Source organism: Abramis brama, assembly GCF_963993115.1.
Source record: "Abramis brama genome assembly, chromosome: 5".
Taxonomy (NCBI): Eukaryota; Metazoa; Chordata; class Actinopteri; order Cypriniformes; family Leuciscidae; genus Abramis; species Abramis brama.
In genome coordinates, this window is record NC_139967.1 from 36,281,527 (window position 1) to 36,303,122 (window position 21,596).

A 21,596-nucleotide genomic window follows, 5' to 3' on the forward strand; every position below is an offset into this window, starting at 1 on the left:
AATAAACTAACAAAATATGTAAAAAATGAACAAACTTCAACATTTGCACTTCTTTAGCAACACTCCTGAATAAACCAATGTGTTTTTTAACTAATTGTTTTAGCAAATGATTCATTAAATCATTCATAAGGTCACATTACTGGCATAATGACGTGACATGCAGAATCACCTAAAAATCTCCAACCATGGGCTCACTAGAATAATACATTTAAATTCGAGGACTGGAGGTGCTGTTATGAAATACCATTTATATAATGATTAAAGTGATAGCTCACCCAAAATGAAAATTCTGTCATGATTTACTCATGAGGTCCCAAACCTGTAAGACTTAATGACTTACTTCTGTGGAACATAAAATAAGTTATTCAGAAGAAATGTTGATAACCAGACAGTTCTGCTGCTTATTGATTTACATGGCATGGACAGAACCAAAAGACGTTTCTAAAAATATATTTTCTTATCCACAGAAGTCATATAGTTTAAAATTGCTATAATCCATTTCAGCCCTCAGAAAAATTAAACGACAGGAAAACAATCATCACATTAAAATATCATCATCATTTCAAACATTTTTTAAATATTTTGCAATGTAGTCATTCTTGAAAAAAGAAATGAATGGATAAGGTCAGTAAAGATGTGTTTATCACATGGGGGAAACCTATATTTCATTTCTCTATACATTTCCATTATGGACACTATATGCTTACGCTAAGGTCAGAATTATACTGACCAAACACATTGGTTGTCTATAAAAATACAGATTCAGATTATAACTTTTCTTATTCTGTTCTCAGTCTAGTTGAAAGTGTATAATGTATAAATTGAATGAATTTATATTTTCTAATTTAAAATAAATCCATTGATCCACAGATCATCTACATATCTACAAAACAAAAAGAAAAATAATATACAGGTATGCATGTTATTTCAGCAGATATGTTTTGCCAAAATACTTTTTTTTTTACATTTCATACTTTTATTTCATCTTGCTTTAAATTAAATCAAGCTAAGTATCACAAACAATTCTTTAAAAATAAATTTAATTAAAAAAATATTCATCACAGGTTTATACATTTCCATTCGTTTTTATCTGTAAACTCTTACTGCTTTCCTATTAATCTTTTATGACGATTCATCCTGAAAAGAAAATCTTTTACCAATACTTTTTTTTAACCTTTTGTCTGTCTTCTGAAGGTCTAAAGGTCGGAGGTCTAAAACAACAACATATCGACCTCTGTGAAATATTTTCTATCATTCTATCGTGTTCTTGTAGCTAAAATGCACCATCATTATGAATGAAACTCTGTGCTTTCGTCTTTTCGTATGTTGTTTGTGCAACAACACATCAGCCAATATAGATGGTTCTCTTGATCCCTCCTTTAGGTTATTCTCTTCATATGTATCATGTTTTCTTTATGACTGAACAAAGATATACCCATTAAACTCAGTTTGAACAGAACCTGCTCTGTCATGACACCTAGTCTTTTGGGTGTGTCATCTCGATTTATCGCTGTAGGTGAGTCAGTGTTAGGAAACATGGAGATTTCCTTATTTTCAGTGTACACCTTCCTCTTCTTTTTTATCCTTTGTATTATCTGCAGAAACCCCAGAATCTTACAATGAGGTAATAATAGTGGCCTGTCAGTCTGCATTGCTGTGTTGTATGATTTGTAATGCAATCAGAATCTTTTTTTCTTCATCTTCCTCTCAGGTGTTACGGTTTCTTGCAATTGTGCAGAGGAAGAGCTAAAGTCAGAATTGAAATTAATAGAAAAAGTTGACCGTTTCCTCTTCTTTTTGCGTTTAGTGCCATTTAATATAGCTTCTGTATTACTTTCAAAATGTTCAACATTACTTGGCCTTTCTTCAATAGACTGTTCAGTAGTTGATCTATCAGTTACATTATCAACCTGAGACCCCAAACTCGCATACAGAGCAAAATCAACAGATTCATACTGACACTCTTCTGTGCCATTCTTCTTTTTCTTCTTCTTTTTCACAGATTTGAATTGTGTTACATTAGGTGACAGACATCGTTCAATTTGCTCTGATGTCTGTAAATGCTCAGGGTGATCAGTCTCAGTAGCTTCAAAAATTTCAATTGACAGGGTATCTGTAGCACTATTCTCCTGTAAGTATGCAGTCTTTTTCTCTTTGTCTTTTCTCTTCTTTTTTGTTCTTTTGAGTGTCAGCTCAGTAGTTTGTGACTCATTGAACTGATCCGTCTCAACAGAATGAACATTGTCCATACTATGAGTAACTGTATTAGTCTCTGTATCCACCTGCTCTTTTAATTTGTGCTTTTTATTCTTGTTCCGTTTAAGTTCTGCAGTATTTCCTGACTGCGAGTCTAACACAGCATTTTCCAGTCCAATGAGGTCATCAACTTGAGATTGAGAACTTGCATTCTGACTTTTCTTTTTGTGTTTGGCAACATTTAAAACATGTGCTGCATAATATTCCAAATGTTCAGCTGCATTGCTCTGCCTTCTTTCAATCATCTTTTGAGCTCTCAGTCCAGTGACATCAAACTGAGACACAGAACTCACATCTAGATTCAAATCAACAGATTCATATGGACGTTCCTCACTCCGATCCCTTTTTTTCTTCTTTTTCTTCCCTAAACTTAGTCTAGTTACACTGGGTGATTGACATCTTGTATTTCCCTCTGATGACTGTAAATGCTCAATCTGCTCAGTGGCCTCATTGGATTGAATCACATTATTTCCTCTCATTTCTGGAGATCTATCATCAATGTGCTCCAAAAGTTCATTTGATGAGCTAATTGTTGTTCTTTCTTTGTCCTTGTTTGCTCTCTTTTTTGTTCTTCTGGATGGCAAATCAGTAGATTGTGACTCACTATATTGAAACTGCACAATGTCCTTGATATCTGAAGCAAGCTCTAATTTCTTTCGCTCTTTTAGTTTCTGCTTTTTTGCCCTTTTCCCTTTGTCCTTTGTGATAACAGTGTCAGTGACACCTGAACATCTGAAATTATTTGGTTCTGCTGTGTTCTCTGACTGCATGCCTGATACTTGTTTTTCCAGTCCAATAATCTCATGAATTTGAGGAGAACTTAAATTCTGACTTTTCTTCTTGTGTTTGGCAACCTTTAATATACTTGCTGTATTATCTTCCAAATGTTCAGCTGCACTGTCATTGCTCCACCTTTCTTCATTGACCTGATCTTCCTGTTGCTCAAACACTCCAGCATCAAACTGAGACACAGAACTCACATCCAGATCAACAGATCCATATTGAGTCTCATCTCTTTTTTTCTTTTTCTTCTTCCCTGATTTTAATCTAGTTACATTAGGCGACGGAAACCCTGTAATTTCCTCCGATGTCTGCATATGCTTAAATTGACCAGTCTCAGCAGCTGCACTGGATTGATTCCCTTCATTTATTGTCAACTCCTCTGGTCTATCAAAGTCTAAAGTTTCGTTTGATGGGATGTCTGTAGCACTATTCCCCTCTACATATGCAGTCTTTGTCCTCTCCTTGTCTTTTCTCTTTTTTTTTGTTCTTTTGAGCGTCAGCTCAGTAGTTTGTGGCTCACTGAACTGGACTGCCTCAACAAACTGATTTTCTACACCAGGCTGCACATGCTCACGCTCTTTTAATTTGTACATTTTCCTCTTTTTCCTCATAGCCTTTTTGATAACATTGCTATCTGCCACTGTAGATAAAATAATTTCGTCCAAGAGCTCAGATGTCTCTTCTGATTGTAAAATTGATGCTGCCGTTTGCTCTTCGTTTGTTACTCTATCCTCTACATCACATAATTCCCTGTTTTCTCTGCATGTTGTTTTAAGTTCAGTGACATAATCAACAGAACTCACTTTCTGACTCGCATCTACATTTGTATCACATTCTATCAAAATAGTAGCACCTATTCTCTTCTTACCCTTTCTTTTTCGTTTAAGATAGCTCATTCCAACATTTTTAAACAAAGGACTATCTGGAGAATCCGTTTCCATCTCCACCACCGTTCTTTGTTTACCCACGATAACATGTTCACAGGAACTTGAGTAAACTTCTCTTAATGGAGAAGCTAATGGTAAATGTTTAGATGATGCTTGCACAGTATCTATTTCTGTGACTTCAGTTTCCTTATGAGAACATGACATTGATTTTCTCCTTTTATTTTTATGCCTTGTTTTATCCTCTCTTCTTGACAGCAGTTCAGTATGTAGGACAACAGGACTCTGGCCTGTCTTTTGGGATTCAGTGTGTTTGGTACTGTTGACGTCATGAATTGTTAACAGCTTGGTTGGTGTTCTTGTTCCAAACACGGACACAGATTCTCCTTTCGTCTCTATTTGAGTTATGTCACTTTCATCGTCCTCATGTGCATGACGTTCACCATCACACCATCTGGGTGTTCCTGGTCCAAATATGGACTCAAACTGTCCTTCAGACTCTATTTGAGTTACATCACTGTCTTGATCACTCTCCTCCATGTTCGCTTTAATAGATATGGTTTTATGAATTTGATTGTTCTTATGTTTCTTCAATGGCATGAATAAGTCCACTGAGCCAATGTCACTGTCAGACTGTTGAATTTCATTCTGTACAGAAATGTGTCCCCCTTGGGGTGAAAAGAAATTGCTTTTGTTGGAAAGGTGATTGTCAGTTCCTGACATGTCATCCTCCTGCTCCGTTTGATTGACTGCCTCTACAGAGTGTCTCTGTGTCTCTTCAATTACCACTAAATTGTTTCCATGCGAGTTCTCAGCACACTGAATGATCTGCTTATTAAGAGGTTGTCGGCAATTGGAAGAATCTGAGTCTTCAGCATCCGAACATGAAGCTAAAACCTCATATGTCTCATGTTGTTTTTCCTGCTCCTCAGAGAGAGAGACACAGGAAGATTCTGATAAAGTCCTGGCTACAGCTTTGAGTTTCTTTTTTGATTGTTTTTTAACAGAAACAGTGGTCTTGTTTTTCTTGGTAGATTTAGTTTTTCTTTCCTTCTCTTTTCCATCGACATTTAGTAACTGTTCTTCGTTGTCTTTTGACAGTGAATCCTGAATCCTCTTCTCCAAGATGGATTGTGAAAGCCATTTTTTTCTTTCTTTACCGTAACATATAACAAAAATGTTCTTATCCTGAAATAAAGGCAAAACAACAATAACAGATTAGTACACAGTGATAAATATAAATATATATGCATCACTCCGCTTGCAGCATTTCTCTCACTGTTGATGTGTCATGAAATGTAGTTTTAAGTAGGGCTGCCCCTAACAGTCGACTAAACGTTAGTCAACTAGAAGAGGCTTAGTCGACCAAGATTTGATTAGTCAGTTAGTCGCAGAAAAAAAAAAAACTCCACAGGAAGTGGCAAAGTCACGCAGTCCATGAGGGGAAAGATAGTTAACGGTGGGTCCTAGTGGCAGTATGTCGAGCAGGAAATCCAATCGTTTGCCTATCATCCATCAACCTCAAATAAGGCTTATCTTTTAAAACATGCAAGTAGCAACTTTACATGGCCGCTCTCTCTAATGTTAACCTAAATATATGTGAGCTATTATTAGGCGCATATCCAAGTGTTCGTGCGGATTGTGGAAGGCAGCTAAAAGTATAGCATGCTTTACTGCACTTGCATTTTTTTCAACTTAATTTTTTTTGGTCATAGACATAGGATATCGCTCCAAACTCAGGCATCATTAGACACTTCCAACAGGACAATGATCCCAAGCATACTTCAAGGCATGGTTGCAGAAGTAGTCCTGGAAGATTCTACAGTGGCCATCACAGTCACCTGATTTAATAGAACCCCATAGAAAATCTCTGTTGGGATTTAAAAAAAATAAAGAAAAGTGGTTACACTACCTGGACAGGGCAGAAAAAGGAAGCTATCACCAGCTGCAACCAGATTTCTGAGAAGGCAGGTTCAGAAAAACTCTCAAGTGACTGCAAAAGACCTGCAGCAAGACTTGGTGGCAACAGGCACTGAGGTTTCAGCAAAAGCAAAGTAAGGCGCGTACTACACACATGCCAGAACTCCAAGATGTACATCCCACTACTGACCCAAAAGCACAAGTAAAGTCGGGTCCAATTTGCTCAAAATCATATAAATAAGTCACAGAGATTTTGGGATACTGTTCTGTGGAGCGATGGAAACAAAACTGGAACGTTTTGACCCTATGGATCAGCGGTATGTCTGTGGGAAGAAGAATGAAGCGTATGCTGAAAAGAACACTGTCTACAGTTAAGCATGGTGATGGCTCGGTGATGCTCTGGGGCTGCTTTGCATCCTCTGGCACTGGAAACCTGCAGCGTGTGGAAGGCAAGATAGATTCACTGAAGTATCAGGAAATCCTAGGAGAATACATCATGCCTTAAAATCTTTAGTCAGGGGCAGCCCTATTTTGCAGATATGCGATTTGTAAACATAGCGTCTATTTGGCAATTTGTTTAGACGTTTCCGAGGTGTGAGCCCCAGGCCGTCGGCGGCTGTTCAGCGCTCATGGCTCATGGATATGGACGTGTGTGTGTGTGTGTGTGTGTGTGTGTGTGTGTGTGTGTGTGTGTGTGTGTGTGTGTGTGTGTGTGTGTGTATGTATATATATATATATATATATATATATATATATATATATATATATATATATATATACACACACATACATATATACACAGTGGTTAAAGTGGGATTTGGCAGGTGGGGGAACCCTCAAATTTTGTGTAGGTGCAACAGGGAAAAATGACTCACCGTGGGACAACATATCTATCTATCTATCTATCTATCTATCTATCTATCTATCTATCTATCTATCTATCTATCTATCTATCTATCTATCTATCACTGTGCAAAAGTCATAGGCATGTTAAGTCTGCAGTAATTACATACCACTTTTGTGACTTCATGATCACTGTTGTGGTCATCCCCCTCAGAGTTATCATTTAGCCTGAAACAAAGTTCATGTTTTTCATTAAAAACGTATAAAAATACGTGCATTCAAAAAATATTTATTTTACAATTATATTTATATTTTGTTTGTTATTAATTAGAACTTACCGAGACTCCAGCATATATGGACTGATTGCTCTTCCTGTTTTTACATAACCCTCCTTGATTTTCTTTATGCATTTGAGGAACCCTCCAATTTCTGAGTTCTAAAAAAGAAATACAACAAATAATAAACATGCATAAATTAATTACATTTAAATGACAGTGATAGCATTATAACAACCAGTGACAGTAAAGTACAGTAAGTTTTTTTTTCTTTTTCCTAGAGACCAGGGGCCGTATTCACAAAACATTTTATCTTACCACTAAGAGTTCTCCTAAATGACAATAAAAGTTCTTAGTTAAGAGTTTTCTCTTAAAACCCATTCACAAATCTGCTGAGACCAACTTTTACTAAGGAATAGAGAGAAGACTTAAGCTGAGAAAAAGGGTGGGGTTGTGATGGAAAAACGAAAAAGAAAAAGGTGATTGGCTGGTGGGGGAGGAGTCTATGTCAGCGATTTAATCAGAAATAATTTAGAATGAGGTAGCCTATCATGTTGCCATATTCAAAAAAAGGTTTTAAAATACAAAATGATGCCATTTTCAAATAAAGATTTTAAAATAAAAATGTTGCCATATTCAAATAAAGGTTTTAAAATGTAGGCTGTGTCACTAATTAAACTAGTATATGTTCAGCTAATTGTCAGCCTCTTAAATGTCTGCATCTCGAGAAGCGACAAATTATACTTTATAAACAAAGTTTGGGAGGAGCACGTTCAAACCATCAATCTAATCAGCTCGAGACGAGGCGGACTGCCAGCAACAGCCATTAGGATTGTTTGCAATTTGGTTTTAGTGACTTAGGAGTCCTCTTGAATACTCCTAATGTTTTACAGATTTAGGACCTGTTTTAGTGTTAAAATGCTTTGTGAAAAAAATGTAGGACTCCTAAAACTAGGACTGACACGCCCATTATTTTAAGAGTTTCTCCCAAATCAGTAAGTTAGGAGCTACTTTTGGCCTTAAAGGGGTCATCGGATGCCCATTTCCCACAAGTTGGTATGATTCTTTAGGGTCTTCATGTAAAGTTTATAACATACTTTGGTTAAAATTTCTCAATGGTTGTGTAAAACAACACCCTTTTTACCATCATATTGCAACAGAAAATACAAACGGCTTGATTATTGAGAGTGTTTAGGCTTTTTGAGGATAAAAAACGTATAAAAAGGAATTTTGCATCCGATGACCCCTTTAAAGAAGTTTTGTGAATACGGCTCCAGAAGCATTTTATCAGACAGAACGTAATTTTAAAATGACATAATACACAAATAGATAACATGAATAAACGCCACCTCTAGAATCTGGTGCTTCTTCATGGGCAGGTGCCGCTGTCTGTGCGATTTCAACAAAAAGGGAAAAGTAGCTTTTTGAGGGGGAACATAATCAATCCTTTTTCCTCTTTTTGGGCACACCGCATGCAGACCTTCACTTCCCTCTTCAAATTCTGTGTCTTCATTCGCTGGGAGTCTGCTGGTGACCCCCTCTCCATCATCACCAGTATCATCAGAGATGGACTCTGGTCTCTTAGTTGATCTAGTATGTCGTCTTTCAGTTCGGACTGCTTTTGTCACAGACTGTGTTACAAACAGGCTTTCACCAGAATCACTATATAGGGGAATGCAGAGAAGTGATGCAGTGCATGAGAAAACATTTACAAATGAAACATTTCAGTAAAATGAAATCCTATTTTGTGGTTTTTGGCACTAAAACTTCATCTTAAAGCATGATTTTATGGAGATTTTTGGAAAAACAAACCAACTTAATTTAAACAGAGCTTTTATTAACAAAACTAATAAGCACGGCAGCCTCATTCTTGTGTTGCACTTGTTGTGAGTGTAAATTAGAAGTGGTACCTCGGCATGCTGCCACCTTTATCAGGAAAAGTTTACAGATTGCCTCAATGTTTGAAAGTTCCCTATTTAAATCCAATATATTGTCAAATAGGTGCTTTTACATTTCGCTTTGAAACCAAATCTTTCGCCATCGTCTTGTCAGTCAGCTCACCTCACTCTCGTCACTTGATAAATGAAATCTGTCGACTTCTTGTCATAATCATTTGATTTGTTAAACAAGTATTCATTACTTGCGGTATCGCACAGACCAAAACAAAAAGAGACATTCCGACACGGAACACACATTTCAAAGTAAAATTACTGGCTGTAGCACTGGTTTTCAGAGAAACGAGTATGTGAATTCGGCATGTTTCCTAAATATCTGCAAACATATTATGGTATTTTTATGCTTTAGTAGTAAGAATAGCTAAATAACCCCAGTGGGTCTATTTCAGGGTTGTCCAAACTCTGTACTGGAGGGCCACTGTGATCAAATATAATAAACTTGTTAAACACTCCACAGCGCCACACAGTGCATTTAATTATAACTCAATTGGAGTTTTAGTGCAAGTCAAGTTGAGGAAAACTGGAGGCAGGCTATGTAACTTAAAAAAAAGACATAATCAGGCCGTATAGAATGCAACATGTTTATTAGCCTAACTTTCAAATAGACGGAAAAAAACATGAACATCCGATTGGCGTCAATCAACGCCAATTGTTTTTACTATGGTTTCACATTCATAGTTTAACAAACCAATCCCCCTTCCCCACATAAAATATCTGAATAGTAGCCTATTGTTTTTACTCAAGTGAACTTAATTATACACTCTCAGAAGGTCTCATTTAGCTGGTAACATTTAAATTGGCCACCGTGAAATGACTCCTTGTCAAATGAACTGGAACAAACAAATGACTAGGCCTATAACATTGTCTCGCGTCATTTTAGGCTACTTTTTACGCTGTTTTGCAGTGGTGAATTGTGCAGCTGCCGACTTAAAATCGAAACTTCCCAGTGTCTCTCCACAACTTGCAATGCGCATAAGCCGCGTAACCTTGTTCTCCGCAAGGCGACTTCGCTGCTTCGTCTTGATCCGATTCTGCAGCGAGAACCCCCTCTCTGCAGGAACACTCGAGACAGGGATTACACAGGCTATCTTGGCGAGCTTGGTCCACTCTGGATACATTTCATTGAAATCACATGAGGACTTCGCAGGCTGTGGAGAAATGCAATCCTCCATAGCCACGGAGCGCTGTCATGACGGCATCGATAAGAGGAGCGGTGTCCGCAGACTCAATGCTTGTAAAATAGCAAATAATCCTTCTGATCGCTGGTTCTGCATATTCTTGAAGAGCTATAATATAATAGGTGAGAACGATATTAGAATTATAGGCCTACAAAAGAATGCTGTGCTTATTATAAATAGGCCTGTATGGGTCATTCTATGGAAATGTCCATTTTTCTGTCCCTAGCCTTTACAGAAATATTACACTTAAAAAACACTTTAGGGTTACAATTTCTTTACATTTTAAAATAAAACAATGTTATCTCTCTATAAATTACAGGAACGTCTGTCTGTCTGTGTTAACCACATATCTTTTGAACCGTTAGTCCGATGGATTTCAAATTCGACAGGTGTCTTGCCACGGGCACGAGTAAGTGCAGTGCCAAGTTTGACATTGTTTGGATGAGAAATGCTAAAGATATCATTAAATATATCATTTTTAAAAGGTTGTGGTTTAAAAATAAACATCCTGACATTAGAGGGTTGTATCAGTCAAAGAAGCCCCAAGAAGGTTGTGGTTAAAAATAAACATTCTGACATAAACACTCTTGTCAGCTACACTGTTTACTTCTGAATATTATAGTTTGGTACACTGTTTACTTCTGAATATTATAGTTTGGTTCCAGAACGTGATAAATCCATTTTGATTAATTTTAGTAAAAATGTGTTTCTTTACCAAGAAAGTGGCAAGATGAAAACCACTATTTTCTGTTTCAAACTTTCACATAGCATCTTTAGGTTATAATATCATAAAAAATTCAAATCCAGATTTGGATTTTCAAAGATTTATTATAAAAACGGGTTATTTTTCCCCAAAAATGCAATAAATTCATGACACTTTTTTTTTCAAAATGCTATCACATTGAAACTGTTGAAATCAGCCATCACTAAGAAATATCTCCTGAACTTTTTTGATGGCGATCAGCTCACAAAAACTGATTTTGCACGGTGAATCGACTCGCTTATTCATTTGTGGATGTTAACTGAATCTGTAAGTCAGCTATGCGGTTTACTTCTGAATATTATATTTCATTCTGGTGCGCTTAACGTTATCGCTACTGTGTAATAGTAGCCTATGCTACTCACCAACTAAACATATCCTATACAATGTGTTCACAGTCTCTTTCACGGCCATCATTTGTAGTAGCCTATTCACAAACTGCTTCCTCAAGCATAGCGTTTTCTCGGAGTTCACTGTGTGCTTTCTACCATGCACAAATAAAAATGTCACTGAACTTTTGCTGTGTAATTGTAACAATGAGCACTAAAACACACCAAACCAACAATTACTAAAAACACACTCAAAAACTGATTTTGCACGGGCATTTTGCACTAGCACTTAGAAGGTTGTGGTATACATAAACACACTCAGTCAGCTACACTGTTTACTTCTGAATATTATAGTTTATTCACAGCCATCATTTGTAGTAACCTAGCCTGCTCCCTGAATTCAATGCATTCACAGTCTCTTTCACGGGCACCAAACCAACAATTACTAAAAACACACACAAAAACTGATTTTGCACGGGCATTTTGCACTAGTTTAATTTACATTTTGCACTAAAAATTACACCTTCTTGAGCCATCAATGTGGCAATATTTGATTTTGATTAATTCTGTAGAATTCAAAGCACCACAGAAGTGCTCGTCCCCACAGTCATGTACAGAGGGAAAGTGCTTTATTTTGAGGCCAATAACAGGTTTTTACACCATTTAAAATACAATAATGTATACATAACTATCAAATATATTTGATATTATATTTATACTATAAAATATCAATTTTTTTCTGTCACATTAAATACAATGTCACATGTGACAATTTTACATCCATTTAATTCTGCTACACTCAAAAGTTAAGATTTACTTTACTACTTAATTTTAACCGGTTTTCAAATATTTTCATTGTTATAGCAAATACATGGTTGCGCAAACGAACTAACCTCATTCAAGCACACTTTTAACAAACCTGATTAAAATAAATAAAACATAATCTCCTTATTTGTTGTATTATTATTATTTTTCAGTAACTGACTACATATGCTGAAAAAGAATTTGAAATAATATTTCATAAAAACCTTTGAAATTGCCAAAGAAGCAAGGTAACACCAGTGACAAAAAAAAAGGTACATGCCGTCTTTAAATAAATGCACAAAAAATATAAAATTTTATTTCGATTTAAAATTTTTAGTAATCTAATAATGTGGTGTAAGTTTAAATGTTAGAAAAATAAATACATTTTAAGACATCTTGCCATACCAAAAGTGGACGTTTCTGTAGAATGACCCGTATAATAAATCAACAGCTCCTACTTACCACTATGTGTCTGCAGATATCTAGAGGGGTTCAGAAGGGCATCGAGGCAGTGAAGTAGATCCATGCAATCCTCGGGGAACCGATCTTGCATGGCATCTATCAGATGTTGAACATAGCGTTCCCTGGCTTTTTTGAAAGCTTGAATGGAGCGGTCGCTTGAATTGGTCACTTTGACATCCTTGTATGTGCCGTCTTTATAGCCCGCCTGGAATGTCTCCTCTTCTGGACCTGGTACATCTCGTAACTGTGTAAATGCCGCGACAGATGCTTGCACTATTGGTCGGATGCTGGAAAGATTGACGTTGTCTTTCTGAAAAACTAAATTCAGTTTTGTCATCACTGGTAGTAGATCGGCCAGTGCGCGAGTCAGGGCTAAGAAGCTGTAGGTCTGGATTTGACCAAGCAGCCCTTGTGCTTGGGTATTTCCTCCCACGGCCTCTTCATGAAGTTCCATGGCCACAGCTGCCCAGTTGTGCTTCATGGCCTCCACAGCCCTGTGTAGGGATAGCCAGCGGACTGAGCACGGCTGCTTGAGGCTGACCATGTCCTCATCACTGAGTGCAGCTGTTAATTGGCGGAGCCGGGTTGTTCTGGTGGCAGAGTGTCTGTAGAAGGAGTACACGGAGGAGATTGTGTTTTTGTAAGCCCTGATGTTTTCCACAGCTTTCGCTGTGTCCAGCGCAGCCCTGTGGGCAACGCAGTGCACCTGGATAGAAAAGGGATTTGCTTGCTTAAAGCACCAACCCCACCATTACACTTGCACCATCTGAACCCAGGCCAATGACACAGGACAGTGCTATATCCATTTCGCGAAGCACCGCAACAACGCGATCATAAATGCATCTTGCGGTCCCGGAGTCCACATCATAATTTCCAAGAAAGCATGTCTCCACCTTTCCTTTTATTTCCAGCTTTAGATATACAATTAACTTTTTGTTCACAGTGATATTTACAGTTTCGTCAATTATTATTCCAATGAAGTCACTGTTTTTCAGTTTTTCACGGATCTGTTCCACCACAACGTGTTCTAATGCCCTCTCCATATCATCCACAGAGTAGCTGTGGCAATAAATGCCATCGGTGGTGACAAAATCTGGAGCCTCGAGAGCTTGCAGTAGCTCAGTCTGTGCTACAAAATGGTTAGATGGGAGATCATGTTTTGCCATGTGGAATACAATTTTGAGCTGAGAGCATAGTTTTTTCTTAGAAGTTTCCGTGGCCTTGTCACAGTGGCCTTTCATCGCAACCTGCTGTGGCATTAAATTGAGCACCGCAACATGGTCATTACTCTGACTATGTTCAATGAGAGCAGACATTCTCAAATTATTCGACCCTCTTGTGAATCCGTTGCGTCGTCCTGCCTTTTCGCAGTGCGAACAGAAAATTTTTTCGTTACCATCAACTACCTCACATCTTAGCCATGGGAACTTGTCACTCCATTCCGACCGATATGCCCTACACTTCGGCTTTTTCTCCGGTGGTGGTGGAGCTGTCTGGACATCTGAGGCTTCAGGCGTTCCTGATTCACCATCGTCCGTCGCGTCTGGCCTCTGAAAAAAGCTTTTAAGGCAAGTCTGCCTGGGCCTGGCCATATTTGAAACGTCTCACTCATTCGTTCGTTGTTTAGGTCTATATTACAGCCGTTTTAGGCGTGCGCTTTATTTGAAATGCAGCATGCGATGTTGTTTAATAACTTTCAAACGGTAGAGCCTGTTCCTTTATAACATAGCCAAAGGTCTGGGTATTTTTGCTTTATACATTTTAGGCTTATTCTCAAATTCAGATTGTGTTAGGGGGGCGGGATTATTAGGCAATTTTAATCGGACAATTTGACCGGAGAGATTTAATTTTGTCGGACATTTCATTTTTTTTCCGGCCAATGTCCGGCAATTACCGGACAACGGAAACCCTGGTACAGGCCCGAAAAAAACACAAAGAGAAAACTCTCAGAGACAACCCTGATCTTGTACACTGACTACATTGAACTCAATGGGAGAAGAATCAAGAACAACCTTATCTTCTACACCATTTTGATAACTGCATGGAAATCAGCCCTCTGTGAGGAATACAAGCTCATTTTTAAAGGAGGAATCGGTCGAGTTGGAAGACTAACTATATGCAAAGATAAAATGCTGGACACAGACAACCCAATTCTCACCATAACGTACTATACTAAAGGCACTTTCCTTCTGCAAGGCAATAAGGCAAGCCTGGACTCATTCAAGGAGATTTTCCCCCTGCTGAAGGCCAGAGTAGAGGAGGAGAGAGAAGAGCCTCATGCAAACGGCACAGACTCTGAGAAGGAAGGCCCAGCGATTCCTTCACCTTCACCATCGGACCGTTGACAGAGACAGTTTAGCTTTGCTGGAAATGGACTTCACTGAATTCAGAGAACACACTACACAAACACAGACAGCTGCAGAAAAACAACCCTCCACTGCCCACCCTCCAGAACCTGATCCAGATGTTCTCCTCCTCATGGACTCAATGGAAAGTTCTTGGACCCACATAAACTCTTCCCACATCAGAAAGTCTCTGCAAAATGATGCAGCACAACTGGCCACGCCCACCAGATTATCAGAGACTTCACAGGAGACTCCTCATGTGTCATAAACCACACTGGGACCAATGACCTTCACTCACTGCGCAACAATACTGCTGATGTGGTGAGAAAAATGGCAGAAATCACCAACAAAAAAACTTCCCAGAATCCCAGATTTTTATCTCCACACTTCTCTCACGACATGACATCACGGCACATCATCCACAACATCAACACTGAAATTTCCCATGGATGTTCTACACTTCCAAACGTGCACCTGGTCCACCACCACATCGGCCTCCAACACCTGTACGATGGACTCCACCTGCACAGAGATGCATTTTTGCAAGGACCCTTAAAGATGCAGCCCTGGGCCGCACCCCATCGTCACTGAGACATCTGCTACCGACTTCAGGACACTACAGGCTAGGGCTGAACGATTAATCGCAATAAAACTGCACACGATTTGGCAAAGGCTGCGATTATTTTATGCACAGCTTGTCAGTGGAGTGCGGCTGATTGGTAGTAAATACTGCTCCATCTGAACGCCAGAGGGCGCTCATGCAAACATGATAAATATGCCCTGCCACAGAAGTACAATAATGCACATCATTCCAGGAAATCCCTATCGCTGTAGCTGAATAAACAGAAGATTGAAACACTTTGATTAAACATGACTTATAAATACACGACTGCCTTATTCTGTGTAAGAAGGCACATCATCTCACAGAAAGATGAGCTCAACTGTCGTTATGAAGTGAGTTTGGAGTAAATGCATGTTATTAAATGTCTGTTGTTGGACGAGGTTCATAAATGCTACTCATGTTTTGGAAAGCTGTTTGACGCGTGTTGCTTTTTCAAATACATGTTATAAGTGACTCAAACTCACGGTGCTTTCAGATGGAGCAGCGTTTACAGAGCCGTACATCAATGACAAGCTGCGCATAAAAAAATAATCGCAGCCTTTACGAAATGATCTTAAAATCGCGATTTAAGTGTGATTACATATAAAGTGCGATTAATCGTTCAGCCCTACTACAGGCCCATTCACCCCTTCATGCCCAGACACAACCCCCCGACCCCAGGGAGGAATCACCCCTACATACCCAGACACAACCACCCAACCCCTGTGAAGAGAGACGTCAGCTGGACAAGCATCTCACATCATCCACACCCACCTATGGCTCACTACACACCTGTAAACCTGCAGTCACCAACTCCACGTCCACCTGCTGGCCATCAAGTCCCCATTAGCAAGAAGAAATCAGGCGTCTTCAGAGTCTTAATTCTTTATAATTTGGTTCTAAAAGCACAGACCCAGAATTTCTAATACATATCGAAGATGTTGATATTATAATCCTCACTGAAACCTGATGTCGAAATGATGCGCTTAACTACTGTCCCTCAGGCTACTTTGAAGTAATTGTGCCCTCAGTCAAAGTAAGTACAGTCCATCGTGGACGAGACTCTGGAGGAATTCTGGTGTGGTACTTCCTGTTCCAAACACATCTCTGATCTGGCCAAACACATTTCTACTATTACAGTTGGAAAATTTCATTGCTGGTTAAAACTAAACCAAATTGGCATTTCAACTACAGACACATATCTCTGTGCCATCTACATTCCCCCAGCGGAGTCCCGTTACCATGACGAGGAATATCTCAACAACATCCACACAGAAATCAGCCATTTCCAGGCCCAGGGAAACGTGCTGCTGTGTGGAGACTTAAATGCAAGAACTGGATCTGAACCTGATGACATGGATCCAAAGAGAAATTAATATGTCTTTGGCCAAAAATGTCCCAATGATCCAGATATGTATTTTTAGACCGTTTAATAATTTGGTTTATTTTGATGTTTTTGTGAGAAGCAGTGCTGGTCTGAGGGACTTTTTTCGGGGTTCAGTTCTTGGGTTTGTAGTGCTTTACAATGCTAACGCAATATGAAGTCTTTTAAGGGTTTCTTACTTTTAGACTAGTCGGTTACAAAACGTTCGTTTAAACCAGTGATTCTCAACCGGTGGGCCGCGGCCCACTAGTGGGCCTCGGAGCGCCATCTGGTGGGCCGTGTAGGCAGTGGTAGACTACCCACAAATACATTTTTATTTATTTTTTCTAATTATCTATTTGTTCTTATGAATTTATTTGATCAAAAACACTCAAGTCAAGTCAAGATGCATTATCTAAAAGCTAATTTATGTTTAAATGTCGCAACACCAATCACGTCACAACGTCAGATTGAACGTTCGTTTGATCAGATGCAGTAACATTACGTTACTGTAATATGGATCGTTTTCTGAAAAGAAAAGCAGATGTGGGAGACAGACCTGTGCAAGCAAGGCTTTGAAGTGTGTGGTGAGAAAGTACGACGCTGAATACATTAAATTTGGTTTTATAAGGGCAGGTACTGAGACTAAGCCGAAGGCGCAGTGTGTTGAATGTGGAGAAATTTTGTCAAATGAGGTGCTAAAACCATCAAAGCTGCAGAGACATTTGAACTCAAAACACCCGGGCTGTGTTGAGAAGCCAAAAGAATATTTAAGGAAAAAAGATGGGCTTCAGGATCAACAAAAAGTCATAACATCGTTATCAACTCAATCAAAAGTCACACTGAAAGCTAGCTATATGGTTGCCGCTCGTGTTGCTCGTAGTAAGAAAGCCTTTACTATCGCTGAGGAACTTATTTTGCAAAGTGCTGTGGATATGTGTCGAGAGTTACTGGGTGATGCAGCTGCAACCAAAATTCAGTCAATACCACTTTCCGATGACACCCGAGGCTAGATGAATTGTTGACATGAGCGATGACATTGAGTGCCAACTCGTGGAATGAATAAAGGCAAGCCCTTATTTTGCCATACAGCTGGACGAGTCGACGGACATAAGCAACTCCGCGTTACTGTTAGTTTTTGTCCGATACTACATGGACAGTAATCTTTGTGAAGATCTGCTATTTTGCAAAGAACTTCCAACGAGAACAGCGGCAGATAATGTTATGCACTGTCTTAATGAGTACTTCACTGAAAAAGGTCTTGATTGGAAATACTGCTCAGGTATTTGCACAGACGGCGCGGCAGCTATGACCGGAAAACATTGCGGTGTTGTTAAACAAATCCAAGAGCGAGCGCCAGAAGCAAAGTGGACGCACTGTTTCTTGCACCGGGAAAGTCTTGCAACAAAGCACATGTCACCAGAACTGCATGAGGTCATGAACATTGCTGTGAAAACTGTAAACTATGTTAAGAAAAATGCACTCAACTCAAGGTGTTTTGCAGCTCTGTGTGAACGACTTGATTGCTGATCATTTGCAGCTCTTGTACCAACAGTGAAATAAGGTGGCTTTCAAGAGGATGTGTGTACTGATGTGTGTACGTCTTTTTGAACTGAGAAAAGAAGTGCACACATTTCTGGAAGAGCAACGCTCCCCTCTTGCTGAGCATTACACCGATGATCAATTCTGTGCAAAACTGGCTTACTTATCTGATATATTTGATCAGTTAAATCAGCTGAATGTATCAATGCAAGGCAGAAACAGCACAGTGTTTTTGGTTTCAGAAAAAATTGAGGGATTCAAGAAAAAACTCATTCTTTGGAATAGAAGAGTCAAGGAGGGACGATTTGACATGTTTCCACATTTGAGTGAAACTTTGGAAGCCTCTTCTCATGTGCACATTTCAAGTGTTATAACCCAGCACTTGTCTCAATTGTCTCAAAAGTTTGCTGACTACTTCCCAGAGAACCCTCGACATGGAAACCTTTGGATTTTGGACCCATTCTCTGTGGATCCTGCTTCAGAAGACATGGCTCCGTCCACTGTGTTGGAAAATGAACTAATGGAACTATCAGCTGACAGTAGCCTAAAACTCCAACTCACTCAAGTTGACCTTGCTTCATTTTGGTTACTGGCTGCAAGTGAATATCCTTCTCTGTCAAAGCGGGCAATCAAATTTCTATTGCCTTTCACCACCACATACTTATGTGAGTCAGGGTTCTCCACTGTGACTATCACAAAATCAAAAGCAAGGAGCAAACTGAAAGCTACTTTGAATGCTACTCTCCGTGTCAGTCTCTCACCCATTTCACCAAGACTTGATCTTATTATCTCCAAGAAGCAAGCCCAAGTGTCTCACTGAGGGTATGCAGAATATGCATTTTGTAGCAAGGTGTCTAAGTATATATGGTTTTTCTCATGTGAACTACTCCAAAAACCCGCTCATGTAAATACTGTATGGTAATGTGTTGGGATTTATTAATGGTCCTAGACCTAGAGTGATTGTTGATAAACTGTTATTGACATGTGACACACCTGTTAGACTTCCTCATTTTTGGGTGGGAAGGAGTATCATTCATATTCACATTCATATTGCCAATTGTATTTGATAAATTACACTTACAGTATGTAAATTGCAGTGAATGAACTTTGTTGAACATTTCTGCTAATGATTTGAGAGAATGTTCCCCTCTTGTGTGTATGACCTGATGTTACAGGCATGTTAGCCTGGATGTGGGGATGTATTGTTAATTTGTTAAAAGAGTGTTCCCCTTGTGTGTCTGACCCAGTCATTGGTCTGACCTGCCCTGTCATTGTTACAGGAATAAATGATTACTGAGTAAACCTGTCAAGTCTTTTTTATACAAGGACAGTTTTCATAGTCTATATATCTGACTTGACCTAGTCTGCTACGGTGGCATAAATAACAGCAGAGTACATCATTGTACTTTTTGAATTTTCTGTTATTCTGTGTTCATCATCATATTTGCAAAGGTGGTCCTCGGAATGTTTTTAAACAGTCATTGGTGGGCCATGAGTTGCAAAAGGTTGAGAACCCCTGGTTTAAACGACTGTCAAATTAGTCGATGCGCACATCCCTAAACAAAACCAAATAGATGTTTTAGTTTTAGGCAGAATATCCGAGGCACAAGCTGTACAGGCTCCACCCTCTTCTGGAAAGCAGGATGGGGAGCAGCAGTGAATTTAAAGATACATGCACGAAAACAAGTTTTTACTTCCACTCAAAAATGGGCATTTACAACATGGTATAATATATTATCTGTCGGATATTTTGAGCTGAAACTTCACAGACTCATATTCCATCTTGTCAAAAGGGGCATAATAGGTCCCCTTTAAAGTGCCTCTATTATACTATTTTAAAGGGGTCATATGATGCGATCTCTTGTTTTCCTTTTGTATGTTATGTAGCAGTTTGTGCATGTATAAGATCTGCAGAGTTACAAAGCTCAAACTCTCAAACCTAAAGAGATATTCCTTGTCAAAGATAAGGCTCAGCCACGCCTTCCTAAAATACTTCGTTCAAACACGCCCCCACAAATCTACTTCAGTATGTGGGGGCAGAGTTTTATAACACCGCCCAAATGTATATGCATAGAAAGAAGTCGTTACCGCCGGCGCTGCCATGTCGTGAAGATGTGTGTTTTTCATTGCAAAAGCCAAACTACTTTGTTTGGCCTTCTAAAAGAGGACACAATTACAAAACAGTGGTTAAGCTTTATTTACAACACTGTTGCAGAACAGTACAACCAAAATATTCGACTGTGTGCTGCGCATTTTTTGGAGAACTGTTTCCAGAACCTGGGAGAGTACAAGGCCAGCTGTGCACAAAGGCTGATTCTAAAAAGATAGGCAAATCCATCTTTGCACAGTCTGGCGCTTCGGACTCACAGACACAGCCTGGCTGTAAGTATATTTTCATATTTTAAGAATTTGCTTCTGACTATTCAAACTCGAGTTTTGAGCAGTATAGAATAGTGCTTGTTTGTCGTTTCTACGATCACAAATGCAGACGGTTTTATATTACATAACCTTTTCTACCAAGCTTATCAACTTGATGAAATGAAAAGCACCACTGTGGCGAGCAGGACGAGGCAGAGTGCCGTGAGAGAATGGCGTGAGGCCGGTGACATGATTGATAATAAGCGACACCTGCGCGACGCACCGGTCTCGTATATCTCTCATGGAGGAGCTTCGGAAGAATAAAAGGAGGAGCAACGAGAGAGGACCAGGCCTGAACTATTTATGTTATGTTATGTTATGTATATGTTGTTATGTGTGTGCGGCAGTCAGCTGTGAGGGGGGGCTGCCGCCTTTACTTTCGTTGTGTGTTTATTTATTTTATGATTATTAAAGTTGTTAAATTTTCGCCGTTTCCCGCCTCCATCCCACAACAACATACCTTCGTTACAACCACTTATTTTGTTTCTTCATTTTAATCTCTAGAGTTTTTCCATTTTACTTCACAGCAGTTCTTTGCACGTTGTAGGTTGCTTGGTAACAGAACTGAGAGTTGATTACCGAACTCGATGGAGGGGTTTAAGATTTCCTAACTACAGAGAAGATGAGATTTTGTAAGATAGGATAAGAATCCTAAATCAACTTAAGATTTGCTTCTGTAATACAAATTTGTTAAAAATCCTAAATTAACTTGTCAGATCTTAATTTAAGACTTAAGAGCAAGTTGGTCCAAATAAACTGGGTACTAACCCATCTTTCTAGAGCAAGCGTTTTGCGAGTCTCGCATTGAACTCCGAGATTTGAGAAGCAGTCGTCAGTAAAATGAAGGGAACACAGCAAAAGTTTGCAATTATATTGCT

The 21,596-nt window shown here is 39.1% G+C and overlaps 1 protein-coding gene across 1 annotated transcript in view; it reads right to left on the reverse strand.

The window, feature by feature from the left end:
* Positions 1-1,023: 1,023 nt before the first annotated feature.
* Positions 1,024-21,596, reverse strand: part of pho (phoenix) — a 29,189-nt gene continuing 8,616 nt past the window's right edge. Inside the window, exons 2-5 of the mRNA XM_084113284.1 lie at positions 8,311-8,623; positions 7,025-7,122; positions 6,857-6,914; positions 1,024-5,111 (exon numbers count right to left, since the gene is read on the reverse strand). Coding sequence (XP_083969410.1) covers positions 1,680-5,111; positions 6,857-6,914; positions 7,025-7,122; positions 8,311-8,623 — 3,901 coding nt within the window. The 3' untranslated portion in view covers positions 1,024-1,679. The remainder of the gene's footprint in view (positions 5,112-6,856; positions 6,915-7,024; positions 7,123-8,310; positions 8,624-21,596) is intronic.